Here is a 16,440-nt window from a genome sequence, read left to right on the forward strand (position 1 = left end):
GGCCAGGTTGGATGAGGCCTTCAGCAAACTGGGCTAGTGGGAGGTGTCTGCCCCTGGCAGGTGGGTTGGGACTGGATGATCTTTAAGGTCCCTTCCAACCCAACCTATTCTATGATTCTAGGCAAGTGTTTTTTTCTGGTTAAAATTTCCCCCCAGATCATTCTACAAAGTCACATAGGATTCACTCTGCTTTTTCCTGTGCCTGAACCAGAGGACAAAGCTCATCTAACAGTTTTCATAGACTTCTTGTATGTCTGTGTAGAGTTAAAGCACTCTATAAAAACAGTCTTACAAAATGAGTTTTCTAAAGCCTTTTAAAAGAAGGAATTCTTAGATAAAAGTCCCTTTTTTAATCAGTTCCATCATTAATCCATTGCTCAAAAACCTATCATTTGTTTCAAAACCCTGACACCAGCTATGGGGTACACCTAGAGCGTTTTGTTATCACTGCTGAAAATGGACTATTCCACTTCTCTAGTAGTTCTAGACTCCTGATTACCTTCATCCCACACCTTGCAGTGTTACTTTTTCAGTTTTGATGTACTGTTTTGAAGGTAGGGCACGGAGAGCTACCCACACCTAGACACAAACGTGGCACTGCTGCACACAGTAGCACGATAAAGAGTTTTTGTATCTGTTCTCTATTTGCTTTCAAGCATTTCATCCAAACTACCCATGGCCCATGTTAGTCACCTGCTACTTTCAGGAAGTGATCTTTATGTGTAACAACAATCACCACAATAATGATACAAATATCAATAATGATATAAATCAATGATAGAAATCAATACTGATACAAATTAGTTAAGGTTTTGCTTTACACATAATACTTTTAACACTCGCCCTAATGGGCGATTTTATTTCCCATTTATTGTAAAGAGATTCTTTTGCAACCTGCTGCAGCCAGACTTAGGAAGCTGCTAAGAGTTTATTTTGACAAATGGCCTTTTAAATTGTCCATTATTTGGTTTGGCTGAAATTGTCTATTCCTTCAATTAGCTCTTTAAAACCACGATGCGCCCCACCAAAAGCTTCCCTCGATTAGGGGATGATTCACCACTTCTCTCTGTTCATTAGCCTTTCAAAAGAGTTATTAAGCCTTTACTGTAATTAGCTTTCCTTAAGTTTACCAAAGGATGGACGACTTGCAGCACCACTACTACACACCTTCAAACTAAGAGAACCAGGTTTCATCTATTACTCAGAAGCAGATCAAAAGCTGCTTCTCTTCTATTGGAATTCTGACTCAACCCCCCCATTAAGCAATCTACAACCAACAGCATTTTCAAGTGTGTCTCTCTTCTCAGCCTCATCTCTCTTAGCATAATGTCTGAAGTACTGAAGTGATCCAACAGACTGCAGCTCTGCTACACTTAAGATCTCCTAAAAAGATTAAAAGCACTTTCAATACTTACCTCATTTCTCCAAGGTTTTCTTTACCCTGCAGCTATTTCATCAGCAGTGACTATGCTCGCTCTAACTTGTACAAATATTTTAGCACCTCACTGATTATCTTTTCTTTCCCTCCATCAGCTTTCAAAAGGTTGTATTAAAACTGACACTCCAGGTTGGATCAGCTAAACCTTTCATTAACTTACATCAGCTCTGGCTGCTTAAGAACTATAATGGGATACAGTTTGTGTGCACTGAAACTGATTTCATCTAATGTACTCTCTACTGTTTTTTTTCCCCTCAACCTGCACTGGTGCCCTGTCTGAAGGGATGTTACTGAATTGTAAGCAACTCCATACTTATCAATGTTCTCCAAACTTGATTTGAAAGTTCTCCTTGTAACCATCTTAACTTACAGCAGAAGCAAAAAACAACCACCACAAGTGTGGCATACAGGCTGCACCTGTTTGAAAAGGTTCATGCTGGCAGCTAATGAAATGCCTCTCTCACCAGAAATTTAATACCTCACATCTTAGAATCAAAGAATTGTCAGGGCTGGAAGAGACCCCAAGGGTCATCTAGTTCCAATGTCCCTGCCATGGGCAGGGTACACCTCACACTAGATCAGATTGCTAAGAGCCCCATCTGGCCTGGCCTTAAAAGCTTCTAGGGATGAGGCTTCTGCCACCTTCCTGGATAACCTGTTTCAGGTTCTTAGCACCCTCATGGTGACTAACTTCTTCTTAATATCCAGTCTGAATCTACCCACTTGTAGTTTTGCTCCATTCCATTTGCATGGTGTCTCTGCCCAACCATCGTCAGCCCACCACTACCATGGAGGTCTGCAAACAACCTAAACTTCAGCTCTAGAGTTCCTTATGCTGTTTGGATTGTAAATCTGTCTGGCTTTAAGTGTTTGAATATGAGGCAAATTAGATCACATGTGCCCTGGGAGCAAATCACTGTGCAGTGCTCAACAACATTGCAATCCAGTGACCATACCCAGCAGCATTTCATGCTCCCGCTTCTATAGGTTCATTAAGCCTCAACTCATTCCTCATGCTTCCTACAAGCAAGCCAGCATTTAAGAGATGAACAAAGCTGCAATGCCTCACAAAATACAGTTGCAAAGTTCCTGAAAGAACAAAGCAATAGAATTTATGTTTCACTTCTAACACAGCCTTCCTCAGTAAGCCATCAGCACCCTAAGGCTACCTGACTGCCAGCCCAAATTGTTTAGGAAGTGCCCATACAAAGGGTCAGTTTAAAACACTAGCCCAAATAAAATGTGCTCATTTGGAGTACCACAGCTTCCTACAACTGGCACATTTCAGGGTCTTGTCAGTATCAAAACCTCACAACAAACCCAAGGCCAGCACAAAGTTTTCCTTACTACTTTCATCAAAACATGAGAATTATGAAGCCAAACATCCACCTGAGCAGCGTTCCAGAAATATCTTCAATCTAGATACTCAGTTTTCAAGAGGAAGAATTTCTTGATGGAACTGTTCTTCACTAATGGTTTTCAAAATCACTTTATTCAGCTCTTAAAGTTCTAGAATTAGTCTATGCTGTCTATTATTACACAGTATGCAAAAGGAAGTTGCTATCACAGTGATTTTTAATAAAGCCTCCATGATAAATGCAAATTTTTCATGAAACTCAACACTTGAGCTCAATGTAAAGAGTACTTTGAGGGTTATTTTTTTTGCCTTGTTCCACACTCAGGCTGAAAACATCCATAATTTTGGATTTACAAAATACTAAGCAAGACTTAAGCATAAACTGTAAGCTAGGCACTAAAATGTAGCAAATCCACAGCTGCAATCATTGAAACAAATCTGGCAAATGATCTGAGTTCAGTAAAAAGCTGCTTTACACATCAAGCATCTCATGTGGCTACCAGTTGAAAACAGAAGCTAAACCCCATCAGAATCCACTACCAAAGGAGCTGCCCACTCCCCATGTTTTGGTCTCAGGTCCCAGGTGAGAGTCACAGGCAGGAAGCTGGAGCACTGTTCTCCCATTCAGTGGCATGGTGATGGCAACATGCTGGCAGAAGCAGGGACATTCCAACAGATGAAACCAGTAGGTACAAAAGCCAGTCAATTGCTACGAGCAGCAGTGGAAGCATCAAAGCAGACATTAACAGGGTCAAGTTTTTCCAACTGCACACAAGGCATCACACAAGGTTTTCTTTGCATCTTCAGTCAAGTGTCTGATGTTTCATTTCTTAGCTCATGATTATTGTGTGCCATGCACAGACTCTTTCGGAACAAACTCAGGGACCTTCTCAGCACAAATTATTTTATTTAAAAGGAAGTAATCAGGATCATTGTTTTTAATACACAAGTAGGTCTTAATGACACTTATTTCAGAAATAAAAAGTACTAAAACGTCTGCCATCATTTTTTAGTGTTGCTTCTTGGCAAGCTACCAGAAAAGTTTATGAACTGCACAACAGTTCAGTTTCACCACTCTGAATAAACCAAACGTTGCAACAACCAGAGCAGTTATTTACAGCAACTGTCTGGAATTCAGAGCATCAAGAAATGCTCTTTTGTCTCACAAGGAGCAACTCGAGAATTTTCTGAACATACCTGATTGAAGCTCAAGGCTTTGATCAAAGTTGAGGATGTCACAATATCTCTGCACAACTCGAAATCAAAGGCATGATAGTAAAGCAAGCCTAAATTGAAGGAAAATCTCTTTCCTGGGATGGAATTTGCCTTCAGAGTTCTAGTTAGATGCTTGAGTGGACATGGCTCTAAACCAGTTGTGTATGAAAGGCACATACTGACCACAAAAAGTGTTATCTTTTTGTAAAAAGGCTCATTTGAGGAAGGCAATTGGCAGGCTGTTTTCTTATGGCATTGCTGAACTTCTATGTGCTTGTTCTCCTATGTCATTCTTCACTTTGACGCTCCCCAAAAGTCATGACATTACCTGCTTCTCCCCAAATCTTGCAGCAGCAGAACAACTGCAAGATTAAAGTTTCTCTTCTAGGAAAGCAGTGTTGTCACCTGGGACAGCTGACTGACATACAACAGCTTCTGAAGGACATTAACACCACATCTCAACGCCATCATCATCCATTACTTTAATTATTATGGCTTGAAGCCAAGCAGATGCTTTCAAAGACTTTCTGACAATTTAGAGGAGTTTCAACAATTTCCAGGTGATGCATTAAATTGTTCTATTGTGACATCCAAGTGGCAATACCTTGTGATACAGTCTGCTGTAACAATTAAAGCTGGTTAGATGAGTTCATGCAAAGACTCAGGTCAGAGAGGATGGGAGCGAGAAAAGAGCTTGGAAACTTACCCAGAGCAAAGTACTCAAGCCCTAAAGACAGGTGAAAATGAAGGGGCAAGGGGAAAGGAATAAGACATGGGAAAGAAATATTAATCTATTTCAAAAAGGAAATGAATCATATAACTTCCAAAGGTGAAAGTTGGACACATGGAGGCAATTGGGTAAAAACCTAAGCCCCCTAACACTAAAAAACTGCATGCTGCTCGGGTTTGGTCTCCCAACTGATCACACTCCGATGCTCTGAACAACTTCCCTCAATGTGCTGTTTTTTTCCAGGAGTAATAACTAGAAGGAATGTTTTCAGAGTAAGTAAGGCCAGGGTTTAGCAGCAAGGATTATCTTTTACAGCCCACAGAGGACAACATCCACCCATGGTTATCTGAACAAACACCAGGAACATCACAAGCAAGCCCATCAACTCGGTACAGGCATCTAGAGTAATACACATACAGCATTGCCTCAAGGAGAAATGGTATTCAGGGCCCTGAAACACTTGGGATTTAACTTATTAACTTCCTTCTTACACAAGTACAACCAGATTTCCTACTTATGCTGGGACTAGGTAGTGATAAGATGTGTAATTTGTTTCCTGAACTTGTAGTTTGCTTTCATGCACTGTGAGGTTGGACTGTAAGCCAACTACCACACCACAGCATCTCACAACTGACATTAAGAGATGATAGATGGAGAGTGTATTTAGACTGGAGTTTAGGAAGGAATTCTTTAACACTGAAGATGGTGAGAGACTGGGATAGGCTGTGGATGGCCCCTTCCTGGAAGTGTTCAAAGCCATAAGCCTGGTCTAGTGGGAGGTGTCCCTGCTCATGGCAGGAGGGTTGGAACTAGATAACTTTAAGGTCCTTCCAACCTGAACCATGCTGTGATTCAATAAATTCAGCTTCTAGAAGACTGACAAGTTCAATTTTCCCATCCACAGATAAATCATTCATTGCAGCTATGGTTTGTAGCAACTACTATTGGCAGAAATGCTTCAGTTTTAAACCCCTGGAAATTAACCTGGTGCAAGAATATTCTATAGCCAGTTCTGCTTTCATCACAGCTCTGTGACATCTACCATCAAAAGAGTGACTTACGGTGGCAGATCAAGAGAGGGGATTCTGCCACTCTGCTCTTGTGAGGCCTCACTTGGAGTACTGTGTCCAGCTCTGGGGCATTCAACACAAGAAGTACATGGACCTGATGGACAGGCTGAGAGAGCTGGGATTGTTCATCCTAGAGAAGAGAAGGCTCTGGAGATACTTTATAGCAGCCTTCTCATACTTGAAGGGGGCCTACAAGAAAGCTGGGAAAGGACTGCTTACAAAGGCATGTAGCAACAGAGCAAGGGGCAATGGTTTAAAACTAGAGAAGGGTAGATTTAGATTAGACACTAAGAGGAAGTTCTTTACTATGGGGGTGGTGGAACACTCAAACAGGTTGCCTAGGTGGTAGAGGCCCCATCCCTGGAAACATTCAAGGTCAAGCTTGATGTGTCTCTGAACAACTTACCTAGTTGGAGATATCCTTGCTTACTTCAGGGGGGTTGGGCTAGATGACCTCTAGAGGTCCCTTCCAACCTGATGCATTCTATGATTCTACAAATTTCAAGCCTCATCTGCTAACCACCTTCTTGCTAATCCTTCCTATCTCACCTTGTATGACAGAGATCAATGTCAGAGGAACTAGTTGCTTCTACCTTAATTATGTCAGTTCTGTACACTGAGTTCTGAACAGGAGTTTTATGTTACAATTAAAACAGCCTGGCCTTTGTGACCCACTAAATCTGATACCACCCTCTCACCATTATTTTGGACAGCTAATCAGTAACTGTTGGGAGAAGCATTTTAGTCTGCTCACTGTACTTCAAACAGAGGTAAGACTTGGATTCTAACAGTCTTGCCCAACAGCAGATTCTCCTCCATTTCAGACAGAATGAGCTATTCAGTGCTTCTTGTGAAAGAAACAAACAGAACTTGCTTACTGGTTACACTCATTTTGAACTGGATAGATAAGAAACCTCAACTAAGAGCATGGGAAGAAAGCAAAAATCCCTCATGTACTACCATCACCCTCCCTGAAGCAAGGAGGTTGGAACTAGAGGCTCCTTAAGGTCCCTTCCAACCCAAACCATCTATGCATCTATGAAAGGGTCCCAATGGAGTTTTCCCAGGAAGCATGGAAGTTTTCCCAGGAGGGCATAGAAGGCCAGTAGATAGCAGGCATCCTTCTGAAGGAGTTAAGAGAATGCAGAAGGAGCACCTAGTTCAGTATATAGAAAACATCCTGACAACACTCCATGCCTTCTAAGACACACTGACAGTTCCTTTTATAACTTGGAAAGCCTTATTAGTTGCTGGTATGAAACAGGAAAATTGTTGACCATGAGCCAGCAACAAGCTCTTATTGCCAAGAAGGGCAATGCCATTCTGGGGTGTATCAGAAGGACTGTGGTTAGTAGGTCGAGAGAGGTTCTCCTCTCTCTATACTGCCCTGCTGAGGCCACATCTTGAATACTGTGTCCAGTTCTGTGACCCTCAATTCAAGAAAGACCTCAGGGAACTGCTTCAGATAATTCAGAACAGAGCCACTTTTTACAAGGTCTTGTAGGGGTAGGACAAGGGGCAATGGACTGAAACTTGAAGAAGGGAGATTGAAACTGGAGATTAGGAAGTGATCTTTACAGTGAGGATGGTGAGACACTGGAACAGGTTGTCCAGGGAGGTTGCAGATGTCCCCTCCCTAGATGTGTTCAAAGCCAAGCTGGATGAGGCCTTCATCAACCTGGGCTAGTAGAAGGTGCTGGAACCAGATGATTTTTAAGTTCCCTTCCAACTCAACCCATTCTATGAATCTATGAAAACTCACAGAACATCAAGTCTGAACACCAAGCTACACCACTGCTCTTTTCAACTTTGAAAGTTTTCTGTTCAGTTCTAGGTCTAGTTTCAATTGTTTCTTCATTTCTGCTGTTTCTAATCTGGCTGGCACAGTTAATTTTGCACTACAAACATTCTCATTTTGCTCTGTTCAAGAAATCCTCTAGCACCTTCTATTGCATCACTAGATGAACTATACCAGCTACTTTTTTTCTTTTAACCACACACCAGACAACTATGTTTGAACTTTACTAACAGCTTCAGCATTTAGGGATTAGATGAACCTAGAAGCAAAACCAATATGTCATGAAATTCAAACAGAAAAAAGCTACACTGAAGCCTGGCTTATGACAAAGTTAAAACTAATTCACTGGCAAACAAGATATAAATCCTGAGAATGAAGTTAAATGAAGCTCTTTAAATGAAGGAAATTGCGTGTTTTCATCAGGGAATATTGTATGTAACCAAACTTTTCCATGCTTTGCTCTAACTTAACTCTACCAAAATGAAAGAGGAGGTATGAATCTTGAAGTCACATATCCAGTCTTCTTTCCAGGTTTGGAAGTTTTGAATTCAGTCAGAAATTGAGTCTTCAAAAAATGATAAATGTATCTATCTGCTGTGTCAGTCCTTAATATATGTTCAACACACTTTATCACTCAGTTTGTAGGCAAAGAAATTCAAAATCTCTACATTTTATACTATTTCTCTAAAAAGCACACCTATCAAAGCAGAAATATTCTCACAACAAGAGCTCTTAGGTGAAATACACAAATAAAACTCAGCTGACCCTTCCTTAGCAGTTGTCTCAGTAGGGCAAATCCAACCTTGTTTACATGCTTTAAGCTTTCCACCTCTGATAGAAGAAAACCCACAAATCCCAAGTGAAAAATTCTCTCTATACAATGCAGAACTTTGCACAGTCCAAGAGAGCTGACCACACTTGCTTTAGCTCCTCCTGATGTATTTCTGTACACACAAATGTGTGTCCAAAACTCTCTAACATTTTTTATTCATCCCCTGTGCTGCACGTCTCATATGCTGCACAGTAAGTTTCCAACCAAGCATCAGAGAAGAGCCAATTCCTTCATGGGCTATTTAAGCTGCAGCTCTGGCAGCAGCAATCATCTGGTGCACTTTCTGAAGTCAGAATGCTTTCACACGTGGATTGTCACCATTTCAATGGGCACACATTCTGCTAGGTATTTATTCAGCAACCTGACACAAGTCTAAAATAAATACTCAAAAAGAGAAGCCTTCAAGCTACTTGTTCCAACTTGTAAATCACTGTAATCCATTTAAATCAAACTCACACAGCTCCCTTAAAAAGGGCACAAGACTGAAAGCAGACCTACATTTAACTCACTCACTTCCTCCTCCCCAAAATGTATCATGACAAAAATGGTTGCAGATGAAATAATTTCTAGCTACCTTTACATCTTGGAAACCAAGAGAAATCTGGAAGTTATTTCAACAAAACCCTTCACCTGGAAGTTTTAAGAGTCTTCAAGTAGAGAAAACATACCTGCTATAGGCACATATCCAACTCCTTGCTGATATACAGTGGGCATCAGGACCACTGGCTGGGGCTGCATCATCATGGCGGCTGGCAAAGACTTGACAGAAAAAGCACAGATTAGAACAATTCAGGAAATAAAGGACCTAAACCCCAGCAATTCAAACAATTAAACCAGGATTTGCTAACAGTCACACCGCAAATGCATCTTCTGTGTTCTATATTACACTATGACTACATGAAGTGCTAATCAAAGCTAAGCAAACCCCTGGCAAATGAAGCAGTTAGAATCATAGAACCAGTCAGGGTTGGAAGAGACCATAAGGATCATCTATTTCCAACCCCCCTGCCATGGGCAGGGACACCCTACCCTTTTCTAGGATATTTGCCTGTAAAGCAATAGAAACACAAAAGGAGCTTTCTGCAGCATTCTGATTAATTTTATCACTGAAATGAATTATTTTAATACAGGAATTTAATCAGGTTTCATGCTTTAGTCTTCTGAAAGGAATACACAACATACTCATCAGAAATGAAATCCTAAAGCAAACATGAATTTTATTACAGCAGTGTACTGCTCTCAGAAACAAACTTCAATTCAATTCAACTCTTTTTGAGGCAAACCAGTACTTTAAATCAATTACACAGAATCACAGAATTCAAATATCATCCAGTCCAACGCCCCTGCCAGAGCAGGATCACCTAGAGTAGGTCACACAGAAACATATCCAGGTGAGTTTGGAATGTCTCCAGAAGAGATTCCACAACATCTCTGGGCAGCCTGTTCCAGGGTCTGGCACACTCACAGGGAAATTTTTTCCTTATGTTCACATGGAACCTCCTCTGCTCCAGCTTGCCTCCACTGCCCCTTGTCCTATCACTGGACATCCCTGAGCAGAGCCTGTCTCTGTCCTCCCCTCACTGCCCTTCACATCTTTATAAACATGAATGAGATCACTCCTCAGGCTCCTCTGCTCCCAGATAAAGAGACTCAGCACTCTCAGCCTTTCCTCAGCAGGGAGATGTTTCACTCCCTTCAGCATCTTTGTGGCTCTGTCAATAATTTCTCTGAGGCTCTTCTTGAATTGAGGGGCCCAGAGCTGGACACAACACTAGAGATACAGGCTCATCAGAGCAGAGTAGAGGGGAAGGAGATCCTCTCTTGCCACACCACTCCCCTTCTACACACCCCGGGATGCCCTTGGCCTTCTTGGCTGTAGTTAGTAGGTCAAGAGAGGTTCTCCTTCCCCTCTTCTCCACCCTGGTGAGGCTGCATGTGGAGTATTGTGTCCAGTACTGGAGATATTCAAGCCCTGCCTGGATGATCTGGTCTAGGCAATCCTGCTCTGCAGCATGGTTGAACTGGATGAGCTTTTGAGGTCTCTTCCAGCCCCTGACATTCTGTGATTCTGTGACATCCCAGCTGACTGCAGGGGGTGTTGGACAAGATGGCCTTTGAGGGCCCCTTCCAACTTGATGCATTCTGTGATTCTAAGAACAAGCTGCTTTTATTTTTGTTATTGCAAGCCCAGATAAATAAAAATAAAAACTCATTTAGCACCTCCCAAAGAAGTATTTCCAGTAACAAACATACACATATATAGCTAAGAATATAATCAGCATAAATACATATATTTGAATATCATAGAATGGTTTAGATTGGAAGGGACCTTAAAGATCATTTTGTTCTAATCCCCATCATAGGCAGGGACACCTCCCACTAGAACAGGTTGCTCAAGGCCTCATCCAACCTGGCCTTGAGCACCTCCAAGGAGGAAGCATCCATAACCTCCCTGGGCAACTTGTGCCAGTGTCTCACCACCCTCACTGTAAAGGACTTCTTCCTAACATCTAGTTCAATTCTCCCTTCTATCTAACTAATTTTTTAACTGCTATTCCCAATGTTTTAAGTCGTTCTTTTAGAGGCTAACACACATACACACACACCACCCATTAAGGCACAATGGAACTACTTCTACTCCACTTCCAGCTACCCAAGAAGCTTCTCTGCCTTCCTTCTGCTAGCCTCAGCTTACCGTGTAGGACATGACCAGATTAATCATTCCTTCCTTGTCATCACCCTGCCTCCCGCTCAGGCTGTACCACTCATCCTCTACATTGCCTTGTTTCAGAGACTCAGGAATTGTGATGTGTGTCCAGGCAATGCGGTCATCCATTGAGAAGGCCCTCTGGAATGGGATTGAAAAAGCATCATCAAGTTAATTGTCCTGAAAAAAACAAAACACCTACCCAATACTGACATTACTCTGCACTAATAATTCCATCAGTCTCCTGCTAGTTCATTTTGCCAACTTCAATCCATCCCTTTGGAAACTACTAAAGCCTTAGTAAATATTTCAGCCATTCCCTGTGCCAGTGAGGATGAAGGATGCTTTCAGTGGGATTATGGATTGATTGGAGAGATTTAATAGCAAGAAATTCAAAACCTGAACCAGAACATATCTAGAAATACAACATATTGACAACAGCTTAGTCTGTGTGATTTACTGACATCACAGAATGGTTTGGGTTGGAAAGGACCTCCAAAGGTCATCTAGTTCTATCTCCCCCAGCAGTAAGAAAGGGCATTTTCAACCAGACCAGGTTGCCGGGGGGCCTGTCGAGCCTCACTTCTCCAACCTGTCCACCATGGGCAGAGACACTCCTCAAACAGATTCAGCTGCTCAAGGTCTCATCCAATACGGCCCCGGAGAGGAGGGATCCACATCACAGGTCATTAACTGAATGCAAACAGCTTCTGTTTACCCTGCAATAGATTGTGAACTTCAGCAATTCGAGAGCAGATACAGGAACTGATCTGCCACCAGTGTGGGAGCAATAAGACAGACACTGGAGCAGGTTGCCCAGGGAGGCTGGGGATGCCCCCTCCGTGGAGGTGGTCAAAGCCAGGTTGGGTGAGGCCTTGCCCAACATGGTCTAGCAGAAGGTGTTCATACCAACAGCAGGGGGTTAGAACTAGATGACCTTTAAGATCCCTTCTGACACAAACCATTCCATGGGTCTATGAATCTATGAACCCATCAACAAAGTTCACTGAACAAGTGAGGCCTTTGGATGCTGTTTAATGTCCACACAAGTGCTATAGTGTCAAGTTTTACTACACAGAGTAAGAAGCTGCAAAAAAAAAAACAGGCAAATCACAGACTTCAGCTGTAGCCTCTCTGTTTCTGCTAATAAATTCCAGTGACTACACCCAGACTACATTTGGCAGGTTTATTCTCAGCATTTCTGAGTTTGGGAAAGCTTCCAAGCTCCTCCTGAGTTGGAATAACACTGAAGTATGTCTGAGTGAAACAGCATTGTATAAGCAGGTTATTTTTAATAGGGACAGTACAGAACAGGAGGCCACTGAGTGTTCTGACAGCAAGGAGAAGCTTAAACATCAGGCATTTTTGCTTCTTTCTTTGCCCCTTATCAGCTAGCAAAGGAACAGCTCTGACATTCCTAGGGGAGAAGGAAACCTTATGCATTGCTGCTCTTGGGATTCTCAGTGTTTTTCAGCTACTCCCAAAGAGCACAGCTAAGAAACTGCCTTTGGTAACTCAATCCTTCTTTGTAATTTTTTGCAGGATTTCACTCAAACCTTAGGCCAAACAGATGAGGAGGGAGAGAAACAAATCAAATATTGCAATTCTGACCTCATCAAATATCTCTAGATAAAAAGAGTCCACGCCTGGGGGAACAGTGCACTGAATGACTTTGTTCCAGCGAGGGTTCTTGGCTCCATTGTGTGCTGTTGGAGTTTCATACACAGCATAACCCAGCCGTATTCGACAGTAGGGATCCATGCGGGTCATTCCATAGTTCTTTGCCAATTTGGCCTGGAAAGAAGAGAAAGTCTGTAAACATGCAGCATTTGCATTGACTTGAGGAAAGTTAATCATAATTAGTTCACAAAGAGAACCAAATAATGAAGAAAGATTCAATTATGAGGCGGACAGGAAGGAAAAAGGATGAGAAAAAAGCTCTAGAAAACCAGCACTCAGACATAAACAGGAGCCAGTGATCCCATTAAATGTCTGGGAGCTGATGATACCAAACTGGGGGTGTGGCTGACATCCCATCAGGCTGTGCTGCCATTCAGTGAGGCCTGGGCAAGCTGGAGAGTCATGAAGTTCAACAAGGGCAAGTGTAGTGTCCTGCCCTCAGGGAGGAACAATCTCCTGCAGCAGTAGAGATGAGGAGGGACTTGCTGGGGAACAGCTCTGAGCAGAAGGACCTGGGAATGCATCAGTCAGCAATGGGCTGTCATGGCCAAGACCAGGGGTATTGTAGGGTACTCTAAGAAAACTGTGGCCAGCAGGCCAAGGGAGCTTCTCCTCACCCTCTGCTCTGCTGATGGCATATCTGGAGTACTGTGTCCAGTTCTGGGCTCCTCAGTTCAAGAGAAACAGGAAACTACTGGAAAGAGTCTAATGTAGGACCATGAGGATGATTAGAGGACTGGAGTGCCTCTCTTACAAGGAAAAGATAAGAGACCTGGGGCTGTTTGGCCTGGAGAAGAGAAGACTGAGAAGGGATCTTATAAATGCATATGAAGTTGGCCATTATGTGGACAAGGCTGGGCTCTTCTCAGTGGTGGCCAGTTACAGGACAAGAGGTACAAACTAGAACACAGGAGGTTTCCTTTGAATCCAAGGAAAAACTTCTTTCCTGTGATGGTGACAGAACACAGGAGAAGCCTGCCCAAGAGGTTGTGGAGTCTTCTTCTCTGGTGAGATTCCAAACCCTCCTGGAGACTGCCATCCTGATCAGCCTTTTGTAGGTGATCCTGGTTTAGCAGGGGAGTTGAACTAGATCCCCAGAAGTCCCTTCCAATCCTCACCACTCTATGATTCAGTAAGAAGCAAAAAAGGCATAAGCAGATCAACTGAGGTAAAATCTCATAGATCCTATCTTTCCAAGTGCTAAACAACTTCCTTAATTCAATGTATGCATTTGCTATTACTTCATTCAGTGACAACTTAAGTACTACATTACCATAAAATCAGAGGATATCAAACATACTTTTGCTATAACAGAGGAACAGCACAAGTTAAGTTGATGACAGCCCTGAAGACAACACAGTGAGTACTGGTGCATAACTATGCCAACACAGAAATGGGACTTTTTGGACATGCTGTTTCTCTGAGCAGCCCATAGTTCTTTTTATAGGAGGAGAAGTGACAAAATATGGTGTTGAGGATGCCTCCTCTCTACAGGACATTTAAAGAACTGGAACAGTTGAAACTTGCATAAGATTTAGTCAGCTGTGGCCTGGAAAGCTCTTTACTCCTTCAGAGCACATGCTGGTTCAGTAATTCATACATGAGAGCTGGTGAGAAAGGTCTCAAACTGTAAATGTGGGCTTAAAGTAAGAAAGTTGGCACCTAAATTATGCACTGTCTGGATTCTGAAGGCATGCCATTAGGTAGTTTATCATTAAAAAGAAAGCACATAAGTTCTCTGTCTAGTAATTTGACACAATCAACTGTGCTGAGACAAACTCACCATCATTCCTGTGTACCCACAAGAAAAAAAAGCAGCAAATCACCTTCCCCAAATATTTTCTGATCTCCTAGGGGGTGGAGGGTGAAGTAACAGAATTAAGGGAGCCTCCTCTAACTATTTTATCAGCACATATTTAAATAGAAAAAGAACTTGAACCAGCTTTTCACCTTCCACAGCTTAACACCACTGTGGTAAGTCTCCTACTCACAACGTCACAGGCCTCAATACACAGCCAAGATTCCTGTAATGTTCTTGCCTGAACTCCCAGAGGAGCAGAAGTCTACCTCTTGTGACATCACAGGGTTGTGCTGCCATTCAGAGGGACCTTGTCAGGCTGGAGTCTCAAAGTTCAACAAATGAAAATGCAAAGTTCTGCCCCTGAGGAGGAAGAAACCACACACACAACTACAGGCTGCAAGCCAGCTGGTTGGACATCAGCCCTGCAAAGAAGGATCTGGGGGGTCTTGTTGGACACCAAGGTGGGAATAAGCCAGCAATGCACCTTGCGGCTGAGAGGCAATAAGCAATCTGGGCTGCATTAGGGGAAACACAGCTAGCAGGTCAAAGAGGATCCCTTCTACTCAGAACTGAAGAGACCATATCTGAAGTACTCTTCTCTTCAGGTCTGGGCTGTAGAAGATATGGTCAAATTCAGCAATAGGTCACTACACAATTAAGGGTTTCACAGAACAGGCGAGGTTGGATGGAACCCTCTAGAGATTGTCTAATGCAGATTCAAAAGCTCAGCCAATTTCTGAGTATCTCCACAACCCCTTTGGGCAACCTGTTCTAAGGTTTGCAGACTCTCACAGTAAAGGTTCTTCATTTATCTAAAATAGTTTGCTGAGTTTCAGTTGCTGCTCCCTGTGCCCTTGTCTTTTCTCTACACAGCACTGAAAAGAGCCTGGCTGTCTTCTTTGTAAACACCTAATGGTAGGGACTACTGGCTGCTAAGATTCCCCCCAAGACTGTTCCCTAACTCTCTCTGCATTGCCTTGTATAAAGCATGCTCCTCAATCCTTGATTAAGGGACTAGCCTGAGGGTGGGATGAGGTTTGGATTAAATCCCAGAGGTCCTCTCTAACCTCAACTATCCCATGGCTCTGTAACAAGTGGTTACTCACAGGCACAGCATCAAGAACAGCTATTAGGTTTTATTCTTCAAGCAACATAAAACCAGTAATAATAAACAAGGATTGAACCTGATAGAGACAGTATGAACTTCATAATTTCACTCATCCAAACAGCAATCTTGGTGTTTCTGTAGAGAGCCACTCAAGGTGAGATACAGAACTCCTTGTTCCACACTGTACTGTCTGCCTCCTGATCTGCTCCAGGCACTCTACTATCTAAACTGACTGAATCAACATCCCATGACAAAGAGCACTTTAAACTCTCCAAGGAAATAGCCAAAGATCAACCAATGGAGTAGCTTACAAGTGCTAGAAACTACTAGAGAGATAAGAGAGGCACAGTGTGTTTGTTTGAGAAATGTTTTGTTTCCTTACAGGCCTGAGGTTTAATCTGAATTCTCTATTCCCAACTCTGGAAAAACAACAGTATGTAAACCTTTTTCCACCATACTGTAAAAGTGGATAACATTTTTTGTTCTGCTCTGAGTTGCAGAAGAGGCTTCCAACTGGACACTCTGAGCACATATTGGGACACTCATAAGGACTAGGAGGAGGGCTGCAAGTGAACACAGAGAATGAGTTCAGGTGTCTACACCTTAGAATCGTAGAATCAACCAGGTTGGAAGAGACCTCCAAGATCATCCAGTCCAAGGAATAAGCTTTGAAAATTATTACCTCCAGTTTTCAAAGGAAGGAT

General features: G+C 42.6%; 1 protein-coding gene across 2 annotated transcripts in view; it reads right to left on the reverse strand.

Annotated features, from left to right (window-relative positions):
* TOLLIP (toll interacting protein) overlaps nucleotides 1-16,440 on the reverse strand; it is a 32,178-nt gene that overhangs the window by 4,846 nt on the left and 10,892 nt on the right. Inside the window, exons 3-6 of one of the 2 annotated variants that reach the window (XM_064163147.1) lie at nucleotides 12,759-12,941; nucleotides 11,136-11,288; nucleotides 9,109-9,199; nucleotides 4,717-4,737 (exon numbers count right to left, since the gene is read on the reverse strand). In XM_064163147.1, the coding sequence (XP_064019217.1) occupies nucleotides 4,717-4,737; nucleotides 9,109-9,199; nucleotides 11,136-11,288; nucleotides 12,759-12,941 (448 nt within the window). The remainder of the gene's footprint in view (nucleotides 1-4,716; nucleotides 4,738-9,108; nucleotides 9,200-11,135; nucleotides 11,289-12,758; nucleotides 12,942-16,440) is intronic. The other variant, XM_064163148.1, reaches the window with a different exon arrangement.

The sequence above is a fragment of the Pogoniulus pusillus genome, chromosome 24 (genome assembly GCF_015220805.1).
Source record: "Pogoniulus pusillus isolate bPogPus1 chromosome 24, bPogPus1.pri, whole genome shotgun sequence".
In the NCBI taxonomy this organism is placed as follows: domain Eukaryota; kingdom Metazoa; phylum Chordata; class Aves; order Piciformes; family Lybiidae; genus Pogoniulus; species Pogoniulus pusillus.